The 21,783-nt window shown below is 43.3% G+C and overlaps 1 protein-coding gene across 1 annotated transcript in view; it reads left to right on the top strand.

Annotated features, from left to right (window-relative positions):
- Positions 1 to 21,556, top strand: part of LOC311133592 (myopalladin-like) — a gene marked incomplete at both ends in the record, with an annotated part of 44,674 nt that extends 23,118 nt beyond the window's left edge. The window contains 12 exons of the mRNA XM_084167108.1: positions 793 to 1,570; positions 2,692 to 3,921; positions 4,172 to 4,316; positions 4,918 to 4,998; positions 15,425 to 15,646; positions 16,034 to 16,183; positions 16,278 to 16,360; positions 19,874 to 20,003; positions 20,188 to 20,395; positions 20,681 to 20,846; positions 21,080 to 21,213; positions 21,378 to 21,556. Coding sequence (XP_084023234.1) covers positions 793 to 1,570; positions 2,692 to 3,921; positions 4,172 to 4,316; positions 4,918 to 4,998; positions 15,425 to 15,646; positions 16,034 to 16,183; positions 16,278 to 16,360; positions 19,874 to 20,003; positions 20,188 to 20,395; positions 20,681 to 20,846; positions 21,080 to 21,213; positions 21,378 to 21,556 — 3,506 coding nt within the window. The remainder of the gene's footprint in view (positions 1 to 792; positions 1,571 to 2,691; positions 3,922 to 4,171; positions 4,317 to 4,917; positions 4,999 to 15,424; positions 15,647 to 16,033; positions 16,184 to 16,277; positions 16,361 to 19,873; positions 20,004 to 20,187; positions 20,396 to 20,680; positions 20,847 to 21,079; positions 21,214 to 21,377) is intronic.
- Between the last annotated feature and the right edge of the window lie 227 nt (positions 21,557 to 21,783).

The raw sequence follows: 21,783 nt of genomic DNA, 5'->3' as shown, positions 1-21,783 counted from the left end.
TCTCTTTGCAACAAGGCCGTTAAGTAATACTGCAAGACAGCATTGCAAATAAATCTACTTTTTGGCCTAAATTAAAAACCAAGTTTGAGTCAAATACAACACATCACAGAGTGAAACCCTCTGTATTTTCAAGTATTGTGGTGGAAGCATCATGTTATGGGTATCCTTGTCACCGGCAAGGACTGGGGAGTTTGTCAGGATCAAAATAAATATGAAAGGAGCAAAGCCCAGGTAAAAAGTAAGAGGAAAACCTACCTCAGTCTTCTGAATAACTAACCCTGGAATTTTCTTTTTCAGTGGGTCAATTACACAAATTGTAATGCCAAAGACACAACAGAATGGCTTTCCAAGCGGTGTTAAGTGCTCCTGAGTGGTCCAGCCTCAGTCCTGAATATTGCTGTCCATCAATTTAGCTGAACTTGAGCAATAAAAAACAATAAAAAAAACAATGGATAAATGTTGCCCTATTAGTTGTGCAAAGTTGGTAGAATCTTATTCAAAATAATTCACACAGCTGTAATGGCTGCCAAAAGGTGCTTCCACCAAGTATTAACTCGGGGGTGTGAAGACATACACAATCAAGACACGTTATTATTATATTTCATTTTGAACATTTTCTATAATTTTTCTTTCACTTTGAAAATGTGAGGTAGGTTGTGTAGATTAGTAGTGGAAAATCAATGCAATTCCTTTTTAGAGGTAATTTCAAGGCAGCAAAATTTGAAAACTGTGCAAGGGGTGTGTAGACTTTCACTAGGCACTGTACCTATCCTTCTCTCTGTACCTCATTAGGCAATGCCAACACCAACAACAACCACGTGAAAACTCCCATAGGCACTTTAACAGTGGAGTCCACACAAGTCCCAGAGGCCTCTACATCAGATCTCACTCTCCCCAGTCTAAAGCCTCAAGCTGAGGCTCCTGTCACCAACAGCATCAAGCCTCACTCCAGCACAATCCGCCTGGATCCCCTCAGCTCCAGCACATTACGACTGGAACCTCTGAGCACCAGTACCCTCCGTCTAGACCCTCTGAGCTCCAGCATGCTGCGCCAGGACCCTATCAGCCCCAGCATGCCCAGCCTGGACCCACTAAGCCTGGGCAGCAGCCACCGGATAGGCACCCGTAGCTCCAGCACATCTCATCTGGACCCACTCTACCTGAGCACCCCTCACCCAGACCTGCCTACTAGCTCCAGCGGGCTACACCCTGAGCCCCAGAGCAGTGGTGAGATGCCCAAGACTGACCAGGAAGTCTCCAGAGCCTTTTCAGTGTTACCTGACCCTGCCGTTGGTCTGAGGCCTAAGGTGGAAGGGACTCCTATCCATAAACCTGAGCCCCCTCCCCCTATAAACCTCCCTGATCCCCCCAACTCCTCCTGCCTTAAGCCTGGGGTTCTGGTGAACCACAACGGGCCCAGGTCTAGCTCGAGGGCAGGCCTCCGTGTGCACTTTAAACTGCCTGAGGATGAGATGGAAAACGAGAGTGAAGCATCCAATAGCCATTCATATGAAGATATGTCGCAGTTGGCCAATAAGGATCCACCTCCAGTACTGACCAAGCCCAAACTGTGAGTATTCCTTTTTCTCAAGTATTTTTTAACTTATCTAGTATCACTTAACTTAAGACAAATCCTAACTTAAGACAAATCCCAAGACTGACAGCCTGACATGATTTGGTGCCAAATGAACAACCAGTCAGACCACAAACCATTTGTTTTATCACCATTGTGTTTCCCAAATTTTGCACCTGCAGTTGATTTTGTTACGAAAACGCTTAATTATAAATTAATTCTAAAAATGGTTTGGTCTCAGTCTTGTGATGTAGTTTTTCATTTGCTGTCCTTGTTTTGAAGTGAAGAAAGCAGCTTCAGTTGTGTGGGCTATATTTAAAACAGTAAACATTGAAGTTGGGAAGGTCTCCTCTTGAGCTCCCTATCAGATCTGCTGTATTCCAGTTGTCATTTGTCTACTGAATACATATGTGCTTAACTATGTGGAGTTTAACACTACAAAAACCTGAGGTTGGTGATTTCTTAACGTAAGTAAGTGTAATTCTATGCTTTTTGCACATGCTATGAATTTTTGCATTCTGCCATTGTGTTTTTCATATTTCTGTTGGATGAAAAATGTGTCTGGCTCTAAGATAAGTGTTTTGCATAGTGTTAATAATAATAATAATTGATTCATGGACAATAAGTTATTGTCTGGTTTTCACTTTACGTTATCAAAGTGACTGATATTGAATAAGAAGCTACAGAACATGCATCTCAGTAAGGGCATCAAAACTAATTTTTAAAATGCTAGAATAATGCAATGAAAGGTTCTTGTACCAAGCTTGATACAGAACATTACTGACATTTCCAGTTGCAGATCTCTGGATACTCCTATAAGTTAAAAGGGCATACTATTTCACCTGCCCCTGAAAGACACATTGTGCTCATTACTTTTTAGGGAACTGTGTTTAGAGTATTTGTATTTATTCGGGTGAGGAACACATTAAGACTTTTGAACAAATATATGGTTTTATTATAGCCTGGTCTCATCTGTTTAAACTGTCTTGCCAACTCCTATGGTTTGGCGTGACAATGACCTATGAGTTGGCAAGACCACATAAACAGATCTGGGACCAGGCTAGTTTTATTTTATAAAGTTTTCATGTTTTCAACAACTTCCATCTCTGTTTTCTCAGAGACCCTGTCCAGCTGCAACTTCTGCACAACCAGGTGCTTATGGAGCAGCAGCAGACTGAGACTGAGCCAACCGGAACCACCCAGAGCCAACCGGAGGCATCTGCCTGGCCAGCCCAAACACACCACGGGTCCCAGCCCCAGGTCCAGCCCCAAGCCCAGCCTCAGTCAGGCCTGCCCCGTTCATCTACCCCCATGCCCCTGCAGACCACCCACGCCGCACCCATACTGACCACAGCCCCAACACCCTTACTCAACTCCTCCCCTGTGACAAGATTGAACGCTACCCCTGCACTCCTGCTAAACATTGCCTCTGCACCACTACTGAACCCATACGCCACCCATTCTTATTCTACTTCTTCACCCCTGTTAAACACAAGCCCTGCACCACCAATGAACACTACCTCTGCACCGCTACTGAACACAGCCCCTCCTGCACCAGTTATGGGTACCCTGCCGTCCCCTCCTCAACTGAAGACAGCTCCTTCTTGTATGAGCACCCCTCCGTCTGCCCCTCTGCTGAGAACTGCTCCTGCACCACACCTGTACACCAGCCCTGCATCCCCACCCTATATGTCCCAAAACACCACCCATTCTTCCCAGCTGAACTTAGCCCACTCATCCCTGCCTAAAACCATTCACGTACCAAAGTTTAGCACACCCCCCACACCTCATCTGAATACAGCCCCCACAGAATCTCTCAGCTCCATCCCTGCAGCTTTCAACAAGGCCCCCACAACCATGCAGAACACCTCCCCCTCCCCACTGCTCAGAACAACCCACGCCTCCCTCCTCAACCTGGCCCCCACGTCACAGAGCTTCAACTACGCCAGGCCAAAGGAGTTCATCACTGCCCAGACTCCCCTCTCTCCAGTCAGGAGTCCCTCTCCTACGGAATCCCCTGTTCCATTGCTCCACAAGCTGGCTGCCGAGCTCAACTCCTCCAACCCCAACCTGTTCTCTCCGCAACCCAGACTCTTCCCCACCAGAGTCCTCAAGTCACCCACCAGCCCACCTTTCTTCATGTCCTCCCCCAACCTGTTGCCTGCTGCCTACATTAACTCTGTGTTCACCCTACCACAGCAGTCGCCCCCGCAGGCAGCGTCCCCGACCTCCAGCACCTCCACCCCCAGCCCCATCCAGAACCATGTGGCCTTCCTCAGCTCTGTCCTGCCCTCTCTACACACCACACAAGCCACCAACTCTATGGGCCTGCCCAGGAGTGCTCATGGGTAAGACCCTATGGTTCCTGAATTCCAGAAACATTCCCAAAGTTCCCCGTTTTTATTTTTATTTATTTTTTAATCCTGGTTGGAGGATTGCTGGAATCGGGAGGGAATAAGCAGAGGCGGAATCCTCCGACCCGGATTTTAGAAAACCCCGGGAACTTTGGACCTCTTACCTCACCATTCAATTCATCGTGTTTCAGTTTTATATATTGTAAAAATTCATTTCTGCTAATGTATTTGTTTTCATCCACAGGCCGCCTCAAGGCATACTGAAGAAGTTGCCTACAAGCACTCGTCCTATTTCAGATGACATTCGTAGCAGCCAACAAACTCTCCTCCACGATATTGAGAAAAAGCTTAGGTTCAATGAAGATTTTATGCGTGGTCATGTACAACAGGTATAGGATATATCCCTTCAATTGTACTGTTATTCCGTAAGGCCATACCTTCCATTATAGATTGGGTGAATGACTGAATATGTAACTAAATTAATGAGTTATGTAGTAATAATATGGCTCCGAGTGGAACCAACGAAGGAACAAAGTGATCTCAAATAAATAAATAAAGTATTCTTAATCTACAAATTATTTTCAACCCAACACCAAGTCCTTCAAACATTTGAAAATAATACAAAGTGGAGACTGCATGGTGCATTCTCACTTGCTTCCAATTTGCTATTCTAGCATTCGTATTACAATTCCATTTTGTTCTCCTTTAACATTGGAAGTGGAGTAAAGTGACACAATGTGAAACAATCTGGAAGCAGTGAGAACATGCATTCATCTAAACAGAGATCAGCAGAGCATCAGCGAGCAATCCTTTTCCAATCATTCATTTTCCATATTCATTCATCATGTACTGTATGTGTCCCATATAACACCATGCATCATATCAATCACACATTAGTGGTAGTGATGCCTGTGTGTCTCTCTGTGTGTGTGTGTGTGTGTGTGTGTGAGTTTGTGTTGGTGTTCATCATTCATCCCTATCCTCTCATAGAAGCCGACTGCTTATGAGGGGAAAACAGCGAGCAGACCCCTCGGACCAAACATTCCTGCCACTGTCTTTAACTATGACGAGGTACAGCGAACATCTCTCTCTCCCAAGCATTGCTTTGCTCAGAATGTTCGGTAACACTTTACATTAAGTTGCTCTTATACCTGTGCAGAAACACTGTATTTACACCAGTAACAACATTGGATTAACATGTTAATACATAGTACTTTAGTAATTGCATAATGGTTTGAATGTTTTTTGTAACCCTTACAAAAAAAGATTGCAGTTTTGAAACTGCAGTAACTGCAGTCGACTGTGGTATTTTGGACTCAGTAATTTCAGAATAACTGCAGTGTACTGCAGTTGAACTCTAACTGCAGTTACTCTGCAAAATTACTGCAGTAAAAGAAAACAGTGTTATTTTGGCCACAGTATTTGCAGCATACTGCAGTTATACTTCACTCTAACTGCAATCTTTTTTCGTAAGGGACACGAGGAATCGGGACTGTTCCTTATTCCACTTGCGTAATAACTAAAACCACTCAAGCCCATTACAATTACAAAGTGAATAAAAATATTTCATAGTGAGTGTAGTAATTACAGCATTACTACACAGATATAAGAGCAACTTAATGTAAAGTGTTAGTGAATGTTGAAAACAGGTTTTAGGTAGTATGGATATATACTCATATATCCAAACACTAACCAGGTTTCCATCCAAACTTTTTATGCAGGTAAAGTACATGTCGGATAAAAAATGTCCTGACATGCCTGATGTCAACTTTCCAAATGTAGACAAAACAAAATACACTAGACAAGGGGGGATCTTTTTGTGTCAGTAAAATTAATTATGCGAGAAATGTCGGTATAAACGCTTTAATGCGCAAATATTGATATAATAACCGTCATATAAAATTAAACTTGGAGTCACGCGATAACATGTTGTGTGGTCCTCCCACAACGACTTGTCAGGAAAGCATGCAGTTTATTAGGCTACAGATTAAATACATTATGATTAACTTCACAGGGTGGTGAAAGTGTAAGGTGATGAGCTTGATGCTCCTTTCCAATAAATATCAAGCGTCTTATTCTGGTGACATGATCATTGATGCTTGGCTGCCGTTTAACAAATAAAAATAATATTGCTCTTTAGTCCATAATAATCTCATCATGTAGGCTATACACGCTCTAGCCAACAGTGGGCACACTCGCTATATAAGGCAACACTTGTTGTGAAAATACCCATCAGTAGAGTTGAAAATGCGATGGGAATTTAACCGCAAAAGGTAGTTGTATGTGCACTACGTCATTACGCACAGTTTAATCTGCAAAAAGTCAATTTGACAGAAACATATCTGGTGAGAAAATTCACATTGTTTTTATGCGGATTTTAGAATTTTTGCATTAAAATCTGTCGCCAATTGGATGGAAACCTAGCTACTGTAGTTAATTATTCATAAATGAGGCAAGTATTTGTTAACTAATATCCATTTCATGAATAAACTAAAACAGTGGTCACCAACCGGTCGCGATCGACTGGTCGATCTTCAAACCATTCCTAGTTGATCACCAAACATTTCACAAAAAATAAATGATAAAGCCTTGCATTCCTATTGTTTTATTTGTTTCACACTGTTGGTGGTAGGTGCACTTCATTCAGCAGCCCTAGCACCAGGATGGCAAAGTGTTCACAATTTCAACCATTTCATGTGTCTGAAGGTAGACCTCCACCTATCCGGCAGTTCCAGAGAGCAAATCAAGTGCACCTATAGGACTAACACTGGCAATCAGATAGCTCAGATCACGAGTCTGCAAAGTTTCCTTGTGCCATAGATTGTAAAAGGATGCCTGGAATGCACAGAAAAGTTAATAATGTGAGATTTCTAAACTTTTACAACCATCTAGAGAGAGACTCAATGAATACAGCAAACAGCTGCTGTTTTTAATGAGTAAGTTAATGTTTCAGTTGTTATTCAGCTGTTGACACTTTGTTCAAAACGTTATAAGCCATAGAATGTGCATCCTCCCTACTTCCACTCACGCTACAACCAGCACTGCAGCTGCAATGAATGAGTATTTCGATAATCTTGCGCTGTTATTATTTGCGGCTTGTGTCTTTTTTAATGTCAAGGAATATTTCACATTCTCTGGTCATAGGAGTAACAAAATGAATTGGTGCATAAGGCAGAAATGATGCAGTGCGACTTCCACTACATGACCAAATGTATGTGGACATCTGCTCGTCAAACATCTCATTCCAAACTCATGGGCATTAATATGGAGTTGGTCCCCCACTTTGCTGCTATAACAGCCTCCACTCTTCTGGGAATGCTTTCCAATATATGTTAGAACATTGCTGCGGGGACTTGCTTCCATTCAGCCACGAGCATTAGTGAGATTGGGCACTGAAGTTTGGGCGATTAGGCCTGGCTCGCAATCGGCATTCCAATTCATCCCAAAGGTGTTCGATGGGGTTGAGGTCAGGGCTCTGTGCATGCCAGTCAAGTTCTTCCAAACCGATCTCGACAAACCATTTCTGTATGGACCTCGCTTTGTGCACGGGGGCATTGTCATGCTGAAACAGGAAAGGGCCTTCCCCAAACCGTTGCCACAAAGTTGGAAGCACAGAATCGTCAAGAATGTCATTGTATGCTGCAGCGTTAAGAGGAACTAAGGGGCCTAGCCCGAACCATGAAAAACAGCCACAGACCATTACTCCTCCTCCACCAAACTTTACAGTTGGCACTATGCATTCGGGCAGGTAGCGTTCTCCTGGCATCCGCCAAACCCAGATTCGTCCGTCGGACTGTCAGATGGTGAAGCGTGATTCATCACTCCAGAGAACGCGTTTCCACTGCTCCAGAGTCCAATGGCGGCAAGCTTTACACCACTCCAGCCGACGCTTGGCATTGCACAAGGTGATCTTAGGCTTGTGTACGGCTGCTCGGCCATGGAAACCCATTTCATGAAGCTCCCGATGAACAGTTCTTGTGCGGACGTTGCTTCCAGAGGCAGTTTGGAACTCGGTAGTGAGTGTTGCAACAGAGGACAGACGATTTTTACGCGCTTCTGCATTCGCCAGTCCCGTTCTGTGAGCTTGTGTAGCCTACCACTTCGCGGCTGAGCCGTTGTTGCTCCTATACGTTTCCACTTCACAATAACAGCAGTTACAGTTGACCGGGGCAGGTCTAGCAGGGAAGAAATTTGAGGAACTGACTTGTTGGAAAGGTGGCATCCTATGACGGAGCCACGTTGAAAGTCACTGAGCTCTTCAGTAAGGCCATTCTACTGACAATGTGTGTCTGTGGAGATTGCATGGCTGTGTGCTCGATTTTATACACCTGTCAGCAATGGGTGTGGCTGAAATAGCCGAATCCACTAATTTGAAGGGGTGTCCACATACTTTTGTATATATAGGTGTATGTTTCGCCATCAGTTGGAAGACTGTGTCCCCTTTTCTCAGCGGAGGGAAGGAGAGAGGAGGGACGTTGAGTCGGGTGAGAGGCAGTCTCACCACTGCTCCCTCCCTCCCCTCAGACTGACCATCAGATGCAGGCCATCAGTCCACAAAAAAAAGCTAATTATTATGCTCACTCAGCTGTGCCTCACAAGTAATAGAACAAATGATCTATTACCAGTGTGATCATATACCTACAATTTTGAAATATAATTTCTAAATGGTCTGAGAAGAACAACATTGGCAGGGCAATTCAAGCGTAGCCAATATGCAGTGATAATGTATTGGGCCTATGGACTACTGCTCAAACCTCATTGGTACAGAATTATTTTTAATTGGTTAATGTTGCATAAACTTGCATAAAAATAATCTGAACGGTAGATCTCGGCTTGCATTTTGACTCAAAGTGATCTTGACTCAGGAAAGGTTGGTGACCACTGATTTAAACTATTTCTAAACTGAAATATCGACCACATTCATGTTATGTCCCAAATAAGTTGAGGTACTGTATATGACATTCTAAGATTTGAGCAACCGTCTACCTTTCTTGCGTATAAATGTGCATAAAAACATTTCTTTAAAATATAACATTTCAGCTGAGGCCATGGATCCCATTTGTTATCCCTCCGAAAGTCATTGTGTTGTAATGTTGTCATCATTTCCATACATCTCAGACACCACTACCATTACCACTAACATTATAATAATAATAATAATAATATGCCATTTAGCAGACGCTTTTATCCAAAGCGACTTAGTCATGTGTGCATACATTTTTACATATGGGTGGTCCCGGGGATCGAACCCACTACCCTGGCGTTACAAGCGCCATGCTCTACCAATTGAGCTACAGAGGACCACATGTGATTGTAAAAGGAACAGCGCAAACTGGCTCTAACCAGAATAGAAAGAGGAGTGGGAGGCCCCGGTGCACAACTGTTGACGTTGAGACTGGTGTTTTGCGGGTACTATTTAATGAAGCTGCCAGTTGAGGACCTGTGAGGCGCCTGTTTCTCAAACTAGACACTAATGTATTTGTCCTCTTGCTCAGTTGTGCACCGGGGCCTCCCACTCCTCTTTCTATTCTGGTTAGAGACTGTTTGCGCTGTTCTGTGAAGGGAGTAGTACACAGCTTGTACGAGATCTTCCGTTTCTTGGTCATTTCTTGCATAGAATAGCCTTCATTTCTCAGAACAAGAATAGACTGACGAGTTTCAGAAGAAAGTTATTTGTTTCTGGCCATTTTGAGCCTGTAATCGAACCCACAATTGCTGATGCTCCAGATACTCAACTAGTCTCAAGAAGGCCAGTTTTATTGCTTCTTTAATCAGCACAATAGTTTTCAGCTGTGCTAACATAATTGCAAAAGGGTTTTCTATTGATCAATTGGCCTTTTAAAATGATAAACTTGGATTAGCAAACACAACGTGCCACTGGAACACAGGACTGATGGTTGCTGATAATGGGCCTCTGTACGCCTATGTAGATATTCCATAAAAAATCATCCGTTTCCAGCTACAACATTAATGTCTACACTGTATTTCTGATCAATTTGATGTTATTTTAATAGACCAAAAAAAGTATTTTCTTTCGAAAACAAGGACATGTCTAAGTGACCCCAAACTTTTGAACGGTAGTGTATGTGGCAGGGACTCCAGACAATCACGGATTATAAAAGGGAAAGCCAGCCTCGTCACGGACACTGACGCCTCGCTCCCGGATTAGCTAAACACCTTCACTCGCTTCAAGGAAAACAACATTGAGCCGCGACGTGGGCCCCCTCTGCTCACGAGGACAGTGTGCTCTCATTCTCCTTGGCTGATGTGAGTAAGTAATTTAAGTGTGTAAACCCTCGCAAAGCTGCCCACCCAGACGGCATCCCAAGCCACGTCCTCCGAGCATGTGCAGACCAGCTGGCTGGAGTATTTATGGCCATATTCAATCTCTCCATATCCCAGTCTGTTGTCCCCACTTGCTTCAATACTGTACCTGCGTAAGAATGCTGATCATCGATGACAGCTCAGCCTTCAACACCATAGTGCCCTCCAAGCTCATCACTAAGCTCCGGGCCCTGGGTCTGAAACCTTCTCTGTGAAACTGGGTCCTAGACTTCCTGACGGGCCGACCCCAAGTGGTGAAGGTAGGCAACAACACCTCTGCCACGCACATCCTCAACTCGGGGGCCCCACAGGGGTGCATGCTCAGCCCCTTCCTGTACTCTCTGTTCACCCATGACTGTGTAGCCACGCATGTTTCCAACTCAATCATCAAGTTTGCTGACAACACAACAGTGGTAAGCATGATTACCAACAATGACAAGACAGTCTACAGGGAGGAGGTGAGAGCCCTGGCGGAGTGGTGCCAGGAAAACAACCTCTCCCTCAACGTCAACAAAATGAAGGAGCTGATCATGGACTACAGGAGGCAGCAGAGAGAGCACGCCCCCATCCACATCGACGGGGCCACAGCGGAGAGGGTCAAAAGCTTTCAGTTCCTCGCCGAACATCACTGATGACGTGAAATGGTCGCTTCACAAATACACTGTGGTGAAGAGGGCGCAACAGCGCTTCTTCAACCTCAGGAGGCTGAAGAAATTTGGTTTGGCTCCTAAGACCCTCACAAACTTCTACAGATGCACCATCGAGAGCATCCTGTCAGGCTGTATCATCGCCTGGTATGGCAATTGCACCGCCTGCAACTGCAGGGCTCTCCAGAGGGTGGTGCGGGCAGCCCAACGCATCATCGAGGGCACACTGCCTGCCCTCCAGGACATCTATAGCACCCAGTGTCACAGGAAGGACAAGAAGATCATCAAGGACCTCAGCCACCCGAGCCACGGCCTGTTCACCCCGCTACCATCTAGAAGGAGGAGACAGTACAGGTGCATCAAAGCTGGGACAGAGAGACTGATAAACAGCTATCTCCAGGTCATGAGACAGTTAAACAGTCACCACTAGCCGGCCTCCGCCCAGTACCCTGACCTGAACCTAAGTCACTGTTACTAGCCGGCTACCATCCGTTACTCTACACCTTAGGCGACTGCTGCCCGATAGAGTAATTGAACACTGGTCACTTTAATAATGTTTACATAGTTTTTATTTGTATTATACTGTATTCTAGTCATGGCTCATCCTATATAACTACTGCTGTACACACCTTTTCTATTCATATACTGACCATACTGCCTATACCATTTTATATGTACAGTGCATTCGGAAAGTATTCAGACCCCTTGACTTTTTCATATTGTTACGTTACAGCCTTATTCTAAAATGGATGAAATTGTTTTTTCCCCCCTCATCAATCTACACACAATACCCCATAATGACAAAGCAAAAACTGGTTTTTAGAAATTTTGGCAAATGTACAGTTGAAGTTGGAAGTTTACATACACCTTAGCCAAATACATTTTAAATCAGTTTTTCACAATTCCTGACATTTAATCCTAGTAAAAATTATCTGTCTTAGGTCAGTTAGGGTCACCACTTTATTTTAAGAATGTGAAATGTCCGAATAATAGTAGAGAGAATGATTTATTGCAGCTTTTATTTCTTTCATCACATTTCCAGTGGGTCAGAAGTTTACATACACTCAATTAGTATTTGGTAGCATTGCCTTTATATTGTTTAACTTGGGTCAGATGTTTCGGGTAGCCTTCCACAAGCTTCCCACAATAAGTTGGGTGAATTTTGGCCCATTCCTCCTGACAGAGCTGGTGTAACTGAGTCAGGTTTGTAGGCCTCCTTGCTCGCACACGCTTTTTCAGTTCTGCCCACAAATGTTCTATAGGCTTGAGGTCAGGGCTTTGTGATGGCCACTCCAATACCTTGACTTTGTTGTCCTTAAGCCATTTTGCCACAACTTTGGAAGTATGCTTGGGGTCATTGTCCATTTGGAAGACCCATTTGCGACCAAGCTTTAACTTCCTGACTGATGTCTTGAGATGTTGCTTCAATATATCCACATAATTTTCCTTCCTCATGATGCCATCTATTTTGTGAAGTGCACCAGTCCCTCCTGCAGCAAAGCACCCCCACAGCATGATGCTGCCATCCCCCATGCATCACGGTTGGGATGGTGTTCTTCGGCTTGCAAGCACCCCCCTTTTTCCTCCAAACATAACGATGGTCATTATGGCCAAACAGTTCTATTTTTGTTTCATCAGACCAGAGGACATTTCTCCAAAAAGTACGATCTTTGTCCCCATGTGCAGTTGCAAACCGTAGTCTGGCTTTTTTATGGCGGTTTTGGAGCAGTGGCTTCTTCCTTGCTGAGCGGCCTTTCAGGTAATGTCGATATAGGACTCGTTTTATTGTGGATATAGATACTTTTGTACCCGTTTCCTCCAGCATCTTCACAAGGTCCTTTGCTGTTGTTCTGGGATTGATTTGCAATTTTCGCACCAAAGTACGTTCATCTCTAGGAGACAGAACGTGTCTCCTTCCAGAGCGGTATGACGGCTGCGTGGTCCCATGGTGTTTATACTTGCGTACTATTGTTTGTACAGATGAACGTGGTACCTTCAGGTGTTTGGAAATTGCTCTCAAGGATGAACCAGACTTGTGGAGGTCTACAATTCTTTTTCTGAGGTCTTGGCTGATTTCTTTTGATTTTCCCATGATGTCAAGCAAAGAGGCACTGAGTTTGAAGGTAGGCCTTGAAATACATCCACAGGTACAGCTCCAATTGACTCAAATGATGTCAATTAGCCTATCAGAAGCTTCTAAAGCCATGACATCATTTTCTGGAATTTTACAAGCTGTTTAAAGGCACAGTCAACTTAGTGTATGTAAACTTCTGACCCACTGGAATTGTGATACAGTGAATTATAAGTGAAATAATCTGTCTAAACAATTGTTGGAAGAATTACTTGTGTCATGCAAAGTAGATGTCCTAACCGATTTGCCAAAACTATAGATTGTTAACAAGAAATTTGTGGAGTGGTTGAAAAACAAGTTTTAATGACTCCAACCTAAGTGTATGTAAACTTCCGACTTCAACTGTATATATATATATATAAAAAAAAACGTAATATCATAAGTATTCAGACCCTTTGCTCAGTATTTTGTTGAAGCACATTGGGTAGCGATTACAGCCGAGTCTTCTTGGGTATGACGCTACAAACTTGGCACACCTGTATTTGGGGAGTTTCTCCCATTCTTCTCAGCAGATCCTCTCAAACTCCGTCAGGTTGGTTGGGGAGCGTCGCTGCAAAGCTATTTGCAGGTTTCTCCAGAGATGTTCGATTGCGTTCAAGTTTGGGCTCTGGCTGGGCCACTCAAGGCCACTCCTGCGTTGTCTTGGCTGTGTTCATAGGGTCGTTGTCCTGTTGGAAGGTGAACCTTCGTCCAGTCTGAGGTCCTGAGCGCTCTGGAGCATGTTTTCATCTAGGACCTCTCTGTACTTTGCTCCGTTAATCTTTTCCTCCATCCTGACTAGTCTCCTAGTCCCTACCGCTGAAAAACATCCCCACAGCATGATGCTGCCACCCCCATGCTTCACCCTTGGGATGGTGCCAGGTTTCCTCCATACGTGACGCTTGGCATTCAGGCCAAAGAATTCAATCTTGGTTTCATCAGACCAAAGAATCTTGTTTCTCATGGTCTGAGAGTCCTTTAGGTGCCTTTTGGCAAACTCCAAGCGGGCTGTCATGTACCTTTTACTGAGGAGTGGCTTCCGTCTGGCCACTCTACCATAAAGGCCTGATTGGTAGAGTGCTGCAGAGATGGTTTTCCTTCTGGAAGGTTCTCCCATCTCCACAGAGGAGCTCTGTCAGAGTGATCATCGGGTTCTTGGTCACCTCCCTGACCAAGGCCCATCTTCCCCGATTGCTCAGTTTGGCCGGGCGGCCAGCTCTAGGAAGAGTCTTGTTGGTTCCAAACTTCTTCCATTTAAGAATGATGGAAGCCACTGTGTTTTTGGGGACCTTCAATGCTGCAGATATTTTTTGGTACCCTTCCCCAGATCTGTGCCTCGACACAATCCTGTCTCGGAGCTCTACGGACAATTCCTTTGACCTCATTGCCTGGTTTTTGCTCTGACACGGCACTGTCAACTGTGGGACCTTATATAGACAGCTATATGCCTTTCCAAATCATGTCCAATCAATTGAATTTACCACAGGTGGACTTCAATCAAGTTGATCATTGGAAACAGGATGCACCTGAGCTCAATTTCGAGTCTGATAGCAAAGGGTCTGAATACTTGTGTAATGTATTTCTGTTTTTTATTTGCAAACGTTTCTAAAAACCTGTTTTCGCTTTGTCATTATGGGGTATTGTGTGTAGATTGATGAGGAAACAAATATTTCATCAATTTTAGAATAAGGCTGTAACGTTACAAAATGTGGAAAAAGGGAAGAGGTCTGAATTCTTTCCAAATGCACTGTATATTTATATTCCAGACTGACATTGCTCGTTCTGATATTTCTTAATTTTAACTTTTTGGATTATGTGCGTATTGTTGTGTATTGCTAGGTATTATTACTGCACTGTTGTAGCTAGAAACACAAGCATTTGTGATAACATATGCAAATCTGTGTATGCGACCAATAAACTTTGATTTGATTCCAATGTTCTTCATTACTTCTCAATTAGGAATATTGGAATTGGATTGACTCCCACCATGCCTTTAACACAATATCACCATTGCTAAATGGTGAAATGGTGCTCTGGGTCTGACTCCTCTGTAAATCTACTAAAGTACTGTAAATACTCTCCAAAACCGTTTCTGAAATGTATCCCCATTCCATCTGGGTAAAGTGTTTGATACAATATTTCAATTGGTGAATATGTTTCCTTCACTACATGCAGGAGTCTCTACCATTATATCAGGTGTCATACTATTTTTTATTCCTGCCATAGTATTATTATTTCCAGTATCTTGATTTTTTACATTCTATACTGTCGCATGATATGATACCTAGATATTTAACAGTGATGCTCTTTTTAGTTTTGCTTAAATTTAACCTACGCAAGGAAAGCACTTTAATGACTTACACTATTGGCATGACTACAGCAATTACTTTTATACAGCGGTCTTACTTTATTTTAGGAGTACAAAGTGTCCAACTTCGAGCAGAGGCTGATGAGTGAGATAGAGTTCCGTCTGGAGCGCACGCCAGTCGAGGAGTCAGATGACGAGGTACAACACGATGAGATCCCAACAGGGAAGTGCATCGCTCCCATATTTGACAAAAAGCTGAAGAACTTCAGGGCCATGGAGGGTGTGCCTATGACATTCTCCTGTAAAGTGGTGGGGATCCCCGTACCTAAGGTGAGACAGCACATGTATGTTTCTTTAATATGTTATCATGTGACCCAGAATGTTTTTTAGCAGAGGTTTTCATCCAAAGTGCCTTACAGTATGGTGAGTACAAAGATTTATAGTATGTGTATGTGATCCTGTCAGGATTTGAACCCACAACCTTAGTGTTGCACTAACAACGCTCTTACCAACTGAGCCACACAGACTGTTAATGTTTTATCTGCCAATATCAGGCAGGAAGGACAGAGGCCTCTGGCCTCTCTCTTGTATTATATTTGGGGGGTCGTCCAGGATCTGGACTTTGATATGGCAATTCATCTGTATATTCACCATACAGTGAGTGGACATGTACTCAACATTTGTTAGAAATCTTCCTCTCTCTTTAACCCATTTCAGGTTTACTGGTTCAAGGATGGCAAGCAGATTTTGAGAATAAATGATCATTATAAGAAGATAAGAGAGGGGGACGGAACATGTGCCCTACACATAGAGGTCACCAATAACGACGATGATGGCAACTACACTGTCATGGCAGCTAACCCCCAGGTAACATAACCTCCTGTAATTGTTTCACTCTTATACACCTTTCTTACCCCTTCGCCAAATCTAATTTGCTAATGAATTAATTGATGCTCACCAGGGACGAATCAGCTGCTCTGGTCATTTGATCATCCAAACAGGTCCTCTCCGAAACAGAATGACACCTATGATTCACTCTCAGAGGTGAGAAGGGCTGACTGAGTGTGAATTGTGATCTGCAGAGGTAAGAAGAACCCTCTTCAGCATGGAGAGCCAGCATGATTGCAGCTCTTACTGTTGTTTGTAGAGGTTACTTACAGTAAGATCCCAGATGTACAGTACCAGTCAAAAGTTTGGACACACCTACTCATTCAAGGGTTTATCTTTATTTTTACTATTTTCTACATTGTAGAATAATAGTGAAGACATCAAAACTATGAAATCACACATTTAGAATAATGTAGTAACCATAAAAGTGTTAAACAAATCAAAATATATTTTAGATTTTAGATTCTTCAAAGTAGCCACCCTTTGCCTTGATGATAACTTTGCACACTTGGTATTCTCTCAACCAGCTTCACCTGGAATGCTTTTCCAACAGTCTTGAAGGAGTTCCCACATATGCTGAGCACTTGTTGGCTGCTTTCCCTTCACTCTGCGGTCCAACTCATCCCAAACCATCTCAATTGGGTTGAGGTCAGGTGATTGTTGAGGCCAGGTCATCTGATGCAGCACTCCATCACTCTCCTTGGTCAAATAGCCCTTACACAGCCTGGAGGTGTGTTTTGGGTCATTGTCCTGTTGAAAACAAATGATAGTCCCACTAAGCGCAAACCAGATGGGATGGCGTATCGCTGCAGAATGCTGTGGTAGCCATGCTGGTTAAGTGTGCCTTGAATTCTAAATAAATCACAGACAGTGTCACCAACAAGCACCCCCACACCATAACACCTCCTCCTCCATGCTTCACGGTGGGAACCACACATGCAGAGATCATCCTTTCACCTATTCTGCGTCTCACAAAGACACGGCGGTTGGAACCAAAAATCTCAAATTAGGACATACAGTGAGGGAAAAAAGTATTTGATCCCCTGCTGATTTTGTACGTTTGCCCACTGACAAAGAAATGATCAGTCTATAATTGTAATGGTAGGTTTATTTGAACAGTGAGAGACAGAATAACAACAAAATAATCCAGAAAAACGGATGTCAAAAATGTTATAAATTGATTTGCATTTTAATGAGGGAAATAAGTATTTGACCCCCTCTCAATCAGAAAGATTTCTGGCTCCCAGGTGTCTTTTATACAGGTAACGAGCTGAGATTAGGAGCACACTCTTAAAGGGAGTGCTCCTAATCTCAGTTTGTTACCTGTATAAAAGACACCTGTCCACAGAAGCAATCAATCAATCAGATTCCAAACTCTCCACCATGGCCAAGACCAAAGAGCTCTCCAAGGATGTCAGGGACAAGATTGTAGGCTGGAATGGGCTACAAAACCATCACCAAGCAGCTTGGTGAGAAGGTGACAACAGTTGGTGCGATTATTCGCAAATGGAAGAAACACAAAAGAACCGTCAATCTCCCTCGGCCTGGGGCTCCATGCAAGATCTCACCTCGTGGAGTTGCAATGATCATGAGAACGGTGAGGAATCAACCCAGAACTACACGGGAGGATCTTGTCAATGATCTCAAGGCAGCTGGGACCATAGTCACCAAGAAAACAATTGGTAACACACTACGCTGTGAAGGACTGAAATTCTGCAGCGCCCGCAAGGTCCCCCTGCTCAAGAAAGCACATATACATGCCCGTCTGAAGTTTGCCAATGAAAATCTGAATGATTCAGAGGAGAACTGGGTGAAAGTGTTGTGGTCAGATGAGACCAAAATTGAGCTCTTTGGCATCAACTCAACGTGTTTGGAGGAGGAGGAATGCTGCCTATGACCCCAAGAACACCATCCCCACCGTCAAACATGGAGGTGGAAACATTATGATTTGGGGGTGTTTTTCTGCTAAGGGGACAGGACAACTTCACTGCATCAAAGAGACGATGGACGGGGCCATGTACCGTCAAATCTTGGGTGAGAACCTCCTTCCCTCAGCCAGGGCATTGAAAATGGGTCATGGATGGATATTCCAGCATGACAATGACCCAAAACACATGGCCAAGGCAACAAAGGAGTGGCTCAAGAAGAAGAACATTATGGTCCTGGAGTGGCCTAGCCAGTCTCCAGACCTTAATCCCATAGAAAATCTGTGGAGGGAGCTGAAGGTTCGAGTTGCCAAACATCAGCCTCGAAACCTTAATGACTTGGAGAAGATCTGCAAAGAGGAGTGGGACAAAATCCCTCCTGAGATGTGTGCAAATCTGGTGGCCAACTACAAGAAACGTCTGACCTCTGTGATTGCCAACAAGGGTTTTGCCACCAAGTACTAAGTCATGTTTAGCAGAGGGGTCAAATACTTATTTCCCTCATTAAAATGCAAATTAATTTATAACATTTTTGTCATGTGTTTTTCTGGATTTTTTTGTTGTTATTCTGTCTCTCACTGTTCAAATAAACCTACCATTAAAATTATAGACTGATCATGTCTTTGTCAGTGGGCAAACGTACAAAATCAGCAGGGGATCAAATACTTTTTTCCCTCACTGTATTTCCACTGGTCTAATGTCCATTGCTCGTGTTTCTTGGCCCAAGCAAGTCTGTTCTTCTTATTGGTGTCCTTTAGTAGTGGTTTCTTTGCAGCAATTCGACCATGAAGGCCTGATTCACACAGTCTCCTCTGAACAGTTGATGTTGAGATGTGTCTGTTACTTGAACTCTGTGAGCATTTATTTGGGCTGGTAACTCTAATAAACGTATCCTCTGCAGCAGAGGTAACTCTGGGTCTTCCACTCCTGTGGCGGTCCTCATGACAGCCAGTTTTATCATAGCGCTTGATGGTTTTTGCGACTGCACTTGAAGAAACTTTCAAAGTTCTTGAAATTTCCCGGATTGACTGACCTTAATGTCTTAAAGTAGTGATGCACTGTCATTTCTCTTTGCTTATTTGAGCTGTTCTTGCCATAATATGGACTTGGTCTTTTACCAAATAGGGCAATCTTCTGTATACCACCCCTACCTTGTCACAACACAACGGATTGGCGCAAACGCATTAAGAAGGAAAGAAATTCCACAAATTAACTTTTAACAAGGCACACCTGTTAATTGAAATGCATTCCAGGTGACTACCTCATGAAGCTGGTTGAGAGAATGCCAAGAGTGTGCAAAGCTGTCATCAAGGCAAAGGGTGGCTACTTTGAAGAATCTCAAATATATTTTGATTTGTTTAACACTTTTTTGGTTACTACATGATTCTATATGTGTTATTTCATAGTTTTGATGTCTTCACTATTATTCTACAATGTAGAAAACAGTAAAAATAAAGAAAAACCCTAGAATGAGTAGGTGTGTCCAACTTTTGACTGTTACTGTAGATATTGCCCAGACTACTGTTGGACACAAACCCTCATAGCAACCATAAACCAATATAGAGATAAACCAATCAGAGCCTGAGAAAGCGATATTGTTTTATCCCTATGATAGCAACACTAATCTCATACATCATTGTCTTAGCAATAGCAATTGCAGATGACAAGATATCTCAGCAACACCAGGGCCAATATATATATATGTGTACTGTAACATGTTCTGCACATCCCTACATGCCTACAGGGTGCGGGCCCGCATACAGGAAGTGGAAGAGGGTGAACCAACCCAGGAACGCTTCTTCCGACCTCACTTCCTCCAGGCTCCAGGGGACACAGTGGCTCATGAGGGCAGAGTCTGTAGATTAGACTGCAAGGTATGTGAAATAACCATGGACTGTAAAATAACTGAATAGAATGATTTAAGCAATGGTCATTTAAATACATTTTAGATTGACTATTTAAACAAATCTGTGCTAAATATCAGTCAGGATAGCCTTTGAAGATAGATAGTACTGTATACATCTCACAAGAAGTCCTGTGTGTTTCTCTGTTTTCCAGGTTAGTGGCCTTCCAAACCCAGAGCTGATGTGGCTGATCAACGGGAGGCCCATCTACCCAGACTTCTACCACCGGATGCTGGTGAGGGAGAATGGCATCCATTCCCTTGTCATAGACCCTCTAAAACAGGACGACACCGGGACATACACCTGCATTGCCAGCAACAAAGCAGGACAGAGCTCCTTCGGTCTAGAGTTAAGAGTTGTGGGTAAGAGTTCTCGAAACAAGTATTTTCATGAACCCCAAATAGTGTACATCTTGTTAACAAATTAGTATTCCATTATGAATAAATATTTATAAGCATTTATGATGACTTATTATTGAAAGTTAGTATAAAGTGTACCTAAATTATATAATGTAGGTATCAATGATAGCTTTTGAATAAGTAAAGACAAAAACATAAATTTGTTGGTATAGTGATGTATGCCATGACAATTGATAAGTAGTATAGTAATTGTACGTAACAGAGAATAACTATTATTTTCCTGTTCAGAAAAAGAGATGAGGCAGGTCCCCCAGTTTGTGGAGAAGCTCCAGAACACAGGCGTCGCAGAGGGCACCCCCGTCCGACTGGAGTGCAGGGTGCTGGGCATACCTCCACCTGTCATCTACTGGAAGAAAGACAATGACACCATTCCTCACACCAAGGCCAGAGTCAGGTTAATATTCCCTAACTAACCTCTCACCCTTAAACCAGAAAGGTGACTGCCCACTTATATTCAAACTCATGAAGACTAGAGGTAACACACAAAACCCATGCTTTGAGTACATTCCAATTCAGCCACTTGATGATTTTTTTATTTATTAGAATATTAATGTGTTATTCACCAAAAATAAATACATTTAGTTTAGTGTGATCATTTAATTGAAGATATATGTTTTTTGATTCTAGCTTACACAAGGATGCCACTGGATATGTTTGCCTCCTGATTCAGCCAACCAGGAAAGAGGATGCTGGCTGGTACACCGTATCAGCAAAGAATGAGGCTGGAATTGTTTCATGCACAGCGAGGCTAGACATCTATGGTAAGTTACATTCAATACAACTTTTAACAGCTTTCTCTTACCTGTCACAGTGTTCATTGTGATAGTTTTAAATTACTCAACAATTGCTAATGATTGTGCTTTAAGTGTATCAATATATCAAATACATGCACTAAAATACCTAGAGACATCTCTGTTCTCTGCAGCCCAGTGGCATCAGCATGTCCCTCTGCCTATGAAGAAGGCTCCGCAGCAAGGCAGTCACTATGCAGCGCTGACTGGCCAAGGCCTAGACAGCAAGTCTGCCTTTCCCACGATGGACAACAGCCCCATTCTGTTCTCCAGCTCCCCTGTGGAGGCACAATTGGAGAGTCAGGAGCTGTGAGGAGCTAGCAGTGTGTAAGAAGCAGACACACGGCAGAGGGTTGTAAAAGTCTGTAAACTTCCCCATAATGAACACAGGTTTTTCAGAAATTATAGTTGAAAGTTTAGGAAAGTTTATGGAATTTTGCCAACCTACTCCACAAACAACCTAATCACCACTGGCCTTTTGAACCCACAAATTACTCTTCTCTGGAGTCTTGTAGGGCCGGTTTCCCAGACACAGTACTG

This window comes from Coregonus lavaretus, assembly GCF_964263955.1.
Source record: "Coregonus lavaretus genome assembly, chromosome: 1".
Taxonomy (NCBI): domain Eukaryota; kingdom Metazoa; phylum Chordata; class Actinopteri; order Salmoniformes; family Salmonidae; genus Coregonus; species Coregonus lavaretus.
Note: the sequence above shows the minus strand (reverse complement) of the source record. Positions and strands in the feature narration are given on the sequence as shown.